Source organism: Limulus polyphemus, unplaced genomic scaffold (assembly GCF_000517525.1).
Source record: "Limulus polyphemus unplaced genomic scaffold, Limulus_polyphemus-2.1.2 Scaffold356, whole genome shotgun sequence".
Lineage (NCBI taxonomy): Eukaryota > Metazoa > Arthropoda > Merostomata > Xiphosura > Limulidae > Limulus > Limulus polyphemus.
Genome location: NW_013665966.1, coordinates 468,609 through 477,287, shown reverse-complemented (window position 1 = coordinate 477,287; position 8,679 = coordinate 468,609). Strand labels below are relative to the sequence as shown.

The following is an 8,679-nucleotide window of genomic DNA, read 5'->3' as shown; positions in this document are numbered from 1 at the left end:
AAAAATACCTACTTACACTTCATCTACAGTCCTGTTATCAATTAAACCTGTTTTTTTGTAATTCTTATTCTCATGTTTTTTCTGTTTATTGTTGCTTTATATAATTGTTAAATTTTCATCTGGAAACAAGGCTTCATAAATGTTACATTTTGTAATACAATTGACAGAACATGCCATGTTATGATGGTTATGTGTAGGCTTCTTATATCTTATTTGAAAATATAACATTTTTTGGCATAAAAACAAACCCTAATCCTTCACATACACATATGTATAAAAGTTACAACAAACAGTTTATTCAGACCATTTGAGTATTTTTGAGTTATGATAAGAACAAGCCAGTGTTGGTTTAGTTACGAACATGCAATCCTACTCATAAGGCCTAATTATGATAAAAAAAGAATTTATGTCATCATTCGATCACTAGTAGTAGTAATATTACTAACTAATCTTACTACTTTAGGCTAATAGTAAACTAATGCTAAAACCTTAGTGAAAGAAAACAATACTAAGCCTAACACCCAATAGTGAACAGTAACCAGATATTCAGTGAAAGAAAACATGTAACTGCTAAAAATTGAAAAGAAGTTCATAATACACACATCCGTTGTTTCTCCGTTAAAAAACACCGGCGTATTTTCCATGAGAGAAACTTATACTGTATGAAATTAATATGATTTTAGTTTAAACTCAATAAAACCGCAAAAAAGTATAAGTATAGTATAATACACAATTCAGCCTAAAGAGTGCGGTATATGTTACATTTATTTTTAATAATAGTAATCCTGGAGGGCTTGTGTATATTTGATAGGTATAGGGACAGTTATTTTCTTAAGTAACTAAATGCATACATGTATTTCTATATGTTTATGAGAAAAAAAAATAAATTTTCTTCCACAAATTAATCAATGGGCTTTGTTTGCGTTTTGGCCACTTCAAGGAATCGCCTCCAGAATTTAGCGTTGCAATTCAATATTTATACCGTTGACCTACCGGGGTCACAAAATATTGTGAGTATATAATTTCTATATGTATAATAAAGTCAAAGCACAAGTAAGCTAAAGCCTAGGATGACGTGATCTTATTTTATATATTTAAGATAATTAAAGGTTATTCTAAACTTTGTTGAAAATCAAGGGTAGAAATTTAACTGAAAGTGCGAGACATAAGTAGAGTTAGTGCTGGAAAAATTTAAAGTGTAAGCAAACTCGAAAACTTAGGATATTCAATTTTTTATTAACCCTCAAATTATTGGTTTGTCAACAACCGATAGAATGTACAAATTGCATGGTATTGAGTATTTATTTTTATTTTTTATAATACTCGGTGTAAAGAATTGACAAAAACGTTTGGTTGAAATCACTCACTATGTATAACATATTATGGGTCTAAGCTGTAATTAATGGTTTTAACTGCAATGTTGTTGGTTGTTTTGCTAATTTTTTGTGGCTCACATATTATTAGTGACACTAACTCAATGGGTTGAACTATGTTTTAACAAAGTCATAGACCCACAAGCAGTTTGTTACATAAACAGTATAGAAAACTTGTCGAAAGGATCCATATAATATGAGTCCTATCAGTAATTTTAGGGTTAAAATAATACGATACGTACGAAATAATCTTCTAGAAGCAAGACAGAGAAAGTCATTGCAGAACAATATAGATGTCTAATAAGAATTACAGATTAACTTACCATATAGTATGCTTTTATTATATTTAGCTAAAAGTTGTTTTAAGGTTTTGTTTATGTTTTTATTTGGTTACTTGTAAAACCATTATTTCTCAGCTTCAGACCAGATTGTACTACCCAAGTGAAATTTAAACTTTATTTTCAAATGTTTTCTATCTCTCTTCTAGGGTGCTTTCGTTAGACCTCGTACTTTATATATGTCTTAAGTTCAGACAGTATTTATATCCCTTATTCAGATCTAGACCAGGCGTGGTCCAGTGGTTAGGGTGCTGAACTCTGAATTTCAAGGCCCTCATTCCCCATTCTCTAGCTGCAAAAATTCTGGGGGTACGCTAAAAATCTGGTTTCGATACCCACTATAGGTAGAGCACAGAGAGCCTGTTGTGTAGCTTTGTTCTTAAAACAAACAAACAATCAATCAGATTTACTTCACAGGTTTTCATCTGGAACACATCCAAAAGTCCTTTATTGACTGTGAAACATATTGAACTGCCTTTGAATGATTTACTGAAATGGTGTTCCAAATGTTGTATCATCTTAATTCCTAACAAAATGAAGTTATTGTCTTTCATAAGAAACTCAAGTCTGTGTAGAGAACTAAGTATAATTAAAACCTAAATTGTGCGACAAAAACCTTTTCTTATAAACTATATAAAAATGTACATTTGTTTCTTTTGATTACGAATTTAACTGGCTAAATGTTTACAATAAAGCTAATTAAAAACTTATTATCCTCAAAATATTGAATGGTATGAATGCTGTGCTAATTTTCTTATAGCAAAGCCACATCGGGCTATTTGCTGTGTCCACAGAAGGGAATCGAACCTCTGATTTTAACGTTGTAAACCCTAAGACCTACCGCTGTCCCTCCGGGTGACAGTATTAATACCGCCATCCAGTTTTTGTCTCACATTGTCTTGCAGATTTAGTCTTAATTAATAAATCTGTGTTCGAAGTTAGCGTCTCGTCAGAATTCCTGTCGTATACAGTGGCTTTCAAAAATAAGTATTCAATCCCTTTGCTACTGCAACCCTAACTCAGTTCAGGTGCAAAAGGTTAGTTTGAAAAATCACGAAATTAGTTTAATGGTCTCTTTCTGTGTGTAATCAAAGTGGTTTAACATAACTTTAGAGTAAATGCATCTGTTCAAGCCACAACTCTCATAATGATATGGCAAACCAACCATGAAGACCAAGGAGTTTTCCAAACAAGTTAGGGATAAAGTGATAGAGAAGCACAGATCAGAAGAAGTTTACAAGAAAATTTCAAAGTAGCTGATTAATCCCTTTGAGTACGGTGAAGTCCACCATTAAGAAGTGGAATGTGATTCATACCACCCTGTCATTACCCAGAGCAAACTTCCAAACTAAGAAGTCGGCAAGCAGGAAACTGAATAGGGATGCCACTGTGAAACCAACAGTGACTTTGAAAGATATGCAAAGCTCCATGTCTGAGATAGGAGTCAGTGTTTATACATCGACAATATCCTGGTCCCTACATACATCTGGCCTGTATGGGCGAGTGGCAAGAAACAAGCCATTACTGAAAAAGAATCATCTTAGATCTCGTATGGAGTTTGCGACGAAGCATGCAAATGATACTTCAGACACGTCGCAGAGTGTTTTGTAATCAGACGAAACAAAAATTGAGCTTTTTAATCTAAATTCAAAGCGTTACATCTGGTGCAAGCCTAACACAGCACATCATCCAGCAAACACCATATCAACTGTCAAACATGGTGGTGGCAGAATTATGTTATGGGGATGCTTCTTATCAACGGCGACTGGGAAGCTTGTCAGGATTAAGGAGAAAATGGATATTGCAAAATACAGGCGAATTCTAGAGGAAAACCCGCTTGAGTTAGCCAAGAATCTAAATCTAGGTCGAAAATTCACATTTCAGCAGGACAATGACCCAAAGAATAAGGTAAAAATCACACTGGAGAGCTTTCAAAAGAAGAAAGTGAATATCCCAGAGGTGGGCTATTTATGCTCGGCCCACCTGGGATATCGAAATCGAAATTTTAGCGTTATAAATCCACTGATTTACCTTTGAGCTACTGGGGGGGGCTAATTTCTGACATAATCTGTTGTATTTTTTCATAACCAAACACTTCATTTTTACGTGGAAAGTTGACCTTACATTTGATTGATCAATTATTCAATGTCTGGTAATTTAACCAATTTGTGTTTTGTGTAGTTTGATGTCCTTCTTTATGACCATCTAACTTGTTGTTGGCCATAAGTTTAAACATTTTGTGAATTTATTTACAAAAGGCTGTAAAATATCCCATGTTATGTATTACTTATCGATAACCTTATTTAGTGCATAGTGATCTTCACGAAAAGTTGTCCCTATGATTTGCAACTTACATAGAGTATGAACAACATTGATGTTCGAGTTTTATTAAATTGCATTATTGTTTGAGAATGCTGCCTCCCATGCGAGCCGTAATGTGCGATTATTATAGTTAATTTTATTCTCTTATGTTACAAAGGTTTGTTCATCAGCACTTTTCATCGGCTTACCACCAATCTTCCTCTACGACTTTGCTTTCTTTTGAAATAGCAATAATATTTCATATAGATCTATACTGTTTGAATTTTCCAATCGACTCACATTCTTCTACGTAATTCACGATGTTCCAATAATACTGTCGTTTGAGAATATAACCCTAAAGGTGATCAGAAATGACGTGAACTATCCTAAAGTTCTCCCAAGTAAATGACCTCACATTAAATTCTTTACTTTCGTCTACTCTTCCAATTTTTCAGTTCTCATGTTTCTTAGTTCTCATTCTTTAATTAAAACTCTAGCTTTTAATTTTACTAATTATTTTACTTTAAGTGTGGAATCATCTATATTTAATCAGATATGGAAGTTCGACCTACTCTATTACTTTTCTCTATTTATTTATATTTTAGAAAAGTTTAGCACAGGCTCTCCTCCCTCCAATTGTAGAGTCCCTTTGCCACAAATTTGTCACAGCACAGTACAGGTAGCTTTACACATTCTTCTCTAGCTCTGGACCACTGACAAGCAGCAATGTTAGACATACACGACTGTTTCCATTTAAGTTTAGTGCAAGAGTCATGATTTAGATAGTTATATAGGGTGGGTATTAAATTTAGTTATTTTTAGAACCAATAGTTTATCCCAAGTTTGTTTACATAACTGTTTAGGATTCATACATTGTGTCCTTCACTAGTTATGAATTGCGTTATGTTACTAGAACCTTCGGAGTTTTTCTCGTTGTTTCAATTGAGTATTATTGCAACATAATATCAAGAAGGGAATTGAATGTGCTAGACCTCTGTTGGAGTATAAATACGCGTCCAAATGTAGTTCAACATTGTCAACATTAATGAGATTCATCTTCTTAATATTATATATATTAGTAGTATTTTAGCACACAGGTTGAATAATAACATCATTGGGCTAAGGTTTCTTCTACAGCAAGTATCTGTGACTTGTTGGCGATAAATTCAAGAATAAACGAACAGCACACACACTTCACTTCTTTTAAAAATAATACATATATATATATTTAAACTAGTTAAACGTCTTGTTACGTCTCTGGTCGTTAGTTAATTTTCCGTAAAAATTCTTTCCGAAAAAACATTAGCGATACAAGTCCTTTCTTAAATAAAACTGGTTTATTCTTTCTGAATACAACTTTGCAATACACTTAATTTCCACAGTCGCGCTATAACAAACGCTATAATTCACAACGAACGTCTCATGTGCTCCTCAACAATACGTCTCTCTCTGTCCGCAGTTCAATTACACATTGTTGCAGTCAGTTCTTGGCGGCTTATATACAAGAATACCGCATATCTAGTAACCTCTCTAAGTTTCATGAACGTTCTAGAAGCGCATGACGTGTTACTAGCGTCACGTGACCTCCGCTGTCGTAACACTGCCCCTACCTTAATATTGTTCGTCCCGAACAATAGCCACTTACATTAAACCAATAAACAATTAACAATAACTTAATTAAATGTACAGAATTTACAAACGCAAAATCAAAATTCAACAAAGTCTCTTAATTTTACAGGATGTATCTTCTTTCGTACTGGTCTCCATCTCGTTGGCTTCTGCTTCAAGTGGGGTTCATCTGCTTCATTAGAAAGAAGTAAGTGCTATCACCATGATCAAACAATGCATGATTGATGATCAGCTCAAGTTAGCAAATCTGTCAACAGTGCCAGTGGTGCTTGGAGCATGTGGCAAATGTCGAGAGGTGCCAATAAACTATATACTGCAAGTAGGTGAAGGCTATGCTGGAGACAAGAAAGTGAAAGTCCTTCAAAGCACTGGGTGCAGCAGTGAGAACCAGTCCAGTATCTGATGGCAAGATGATGGGCAAAGTTTATCTGTGTGTGCTGATTGATGGGACAGTGAGAAAGTTCCCAAAGCAAGAATAAAGATGGACACTCTATATTATATGGGAGACCTTAAGGCTATATGTATGAAGGCACCCATCTATGACTTAGTGATTGGCAATATACCAGGCAATAAAAGTTTGGAGGAACCAGACAGAAAGGAGACTGATGAGGCATCTGTAGTCACCACAAGAACTCAAGAAAATAAAAGCAAGCAAGACATCAAGTCCCAAAAGGTGATATCCCAAATGTAGATCTACTGGACGTGAAAGAAGCACAGGAAAAAGACCCTCCACTGCAGAAACTCTGGGAAAGTGCCCCCCAAAAAAAGTGAACCACAAGACCAAGGACCAGAAGGAAGTGTTACCGGATCTATTAAGGCAATTCTAATGAGAAAGTTAAACAGATCAATAGTGCTAAGAGAATATCAGGCTCAAGTGATGAAGTTGACTTACGATTCGATTGTGGGGGGAACACCTAGGAGCAAAAAAGGTGACAGATAGAATCACCAGAAACTTCCATTGGCTAGGAGTCATTGGAAATGTGACGAGATTCTGCAGGTCATACAGCATCTGCTAAAGACCAGTACTAGAGGGAAGGAACCAAGGCGCCTTTCAGTGAGATGCCTCTCATGAAAGTGCAATTCAGCAGAGTAGCTGTGGACTTAATCAGACCACTAGCACCTGTATCTGACAAGGGCAACAGGTACATGCTGACAGTAGTCGACTATGCAAAACGTTTTCCAGAAGCCATAGCACTGTCGAAGATAGAAACAGAGAGAGTAGCAGAAGCCCTCCTGGAAGTGTTCTGCAGAGTAGACTTTCCAAAAGAAGTATTGAGTATACCTCAGAACTGGTGCAAGAGATGTGCAGACTCATCACGACTAGGCAATTCTTTACCTCTCTGTACAGCCCCTGTATGAGAGAATAAATGGAGTTTTAAAGAGCAAGCTGAAGAAGATGTGTCTGAAGAGACCACGTGACTGAGAAAAGTATCTGCAGGTAGTATTATTTGTTTACCGAGAAGTCTCACAAGCAAGTATAGGATTTTCACCCAATGCAGATATTGAAAGAATTGTGGACAGGAAAAGAAGAGTCAGAATTGAGGAACACATAACAGGGTCAACTCGCTCGAGAGAGCTTATATGCAGCTCAAGTCAGTCAGGAGCAGTTATATGATAAGAAGGCCAAGAATAAAAAATTCAAGGTCGGACAAAAGGTCTTGGCTACCCACAGACAACAACAAATTCACCATCCAGTGGAAAGGGTCTTTTGAAGTGCAGGAAGTGGTCAGTAGAATGGACTATAAGATGAAGGTGGATGGGAAGAACAAGATCTACCATACCAGTCTGTTGAAGAGGTACTTCGAGAGGAAAGAAGACCTAGTGGGTGCAGCTATTGAGGCACAGATAGACAACACAGGCGTGGCTTTCATAGATGCAAAACCAGAAGATAGTAAAGATAAGATGTACAAAGACGTCAACATAAGTGAGGAACTGAATGGCAAGCCAAAAGAAGAGCTACAAGATCTATTGAGTCAGTATGCAGATGTCTTCAAAGATAGACCAACAGAGACAGACCTTGTACAATACATGATCAAGACCATGACCAGAGATCCTGTCAAGGTGAAGCCCTACCAGAGGACCTATGTGATGAGAGAACTGATCAAGCAAGATGTCGAGGTAATGCTAGAAGCTGGAATCATTGAGCCTTCAAATTTATTCTACTTTTCTCCAGTGGTAATCATGAAGAAGAAGGATAATTCAATCTGCTTCAGCATAGATTTCCAGAAGCTAAAACTCGTGACAAAGTTTGACTGAACCTATGGGCAACCCAGAGGCTATCATGGCAAAACCAAAAGAGGCCAGTTTCTTTTCAAAGATCGACCTCAGTAAATGTTATTGGCAGATGCAGATGGAGACAGAGTTTAAAGATAAGACAGCCTTTCTGACACCAGACAGATGCTATCAGTTCAAGAGGATGTTGTTTGAGTTAATCAACTCAACAGCGACATTCAATTGCATGATGAGGAAGATGTTGCACCAAACCACCAATATCGAGTATTATGTGAACGACATTCTGACTCACACAGCCAGATGGGAAAACCACATGAAGAAACTCACAGAGCTGTTCAGGCGAGTGAGGGCAGCAGGCCTAACCATCAGACCATCTAAGTGATACATTGGTTATTCTGTGCTGGACTTTCTTGAACATAAGGTGGCCAACTGACAGATAACCATGGAAGAGAAGCTTACACACACACAAGATGCACCAGCTCTGACAACGAAGCAGCAAGTCAGATCCTTCCTGGTGTTACTGTTATACTATTGGAAGTTCATCTGAAACTATTCTGAAATCGCTGCACCACTGACTGATCTGACCAAGAAAGGCCAACCCAACAAAGTGAAGTGGGAACAACCACAGCAGATGGCATTCCAGAAGTTGAAGAACATGTTTGGAAGTTCGCTAATCCTTATAATGCCAGACTTCAACAAACCGTTCAGACCGATCCTTCAGATACTGGAACCGGAACAATATTTCTGCAAGAACATTTAGACAGACTGTTTCCCATAATGTACATCAGTAAAAAGCCGTTGATCTA

General features: G+C 36.7%; 1 protein-coding gene across 1 annotated transcript in view; it reads right to left on the bottom strand.

Moving 5' to 3' along the window:
• Window positions 1–752, bottom strand: part of LOC106457648 (poly(U)-binding-splicing factor PUF60-like) — a 57,263-nt gene extending 56,511 nt beyond the window's left edge. Inside the window, exon 1 of the mRNA XM_013917082.2 lies at window positions 603–752. Coding sequence (XP_013772536.1) covers window positions 603–644 — 42 coding nt within the window. The 5' untranslated portion in view covers window positions 645–752. The remainder of the gene's footprint in view (window positions 1–602) is intronic.
• Window positions 753–8,679: the final 7,927 nt, after the last annotated feature.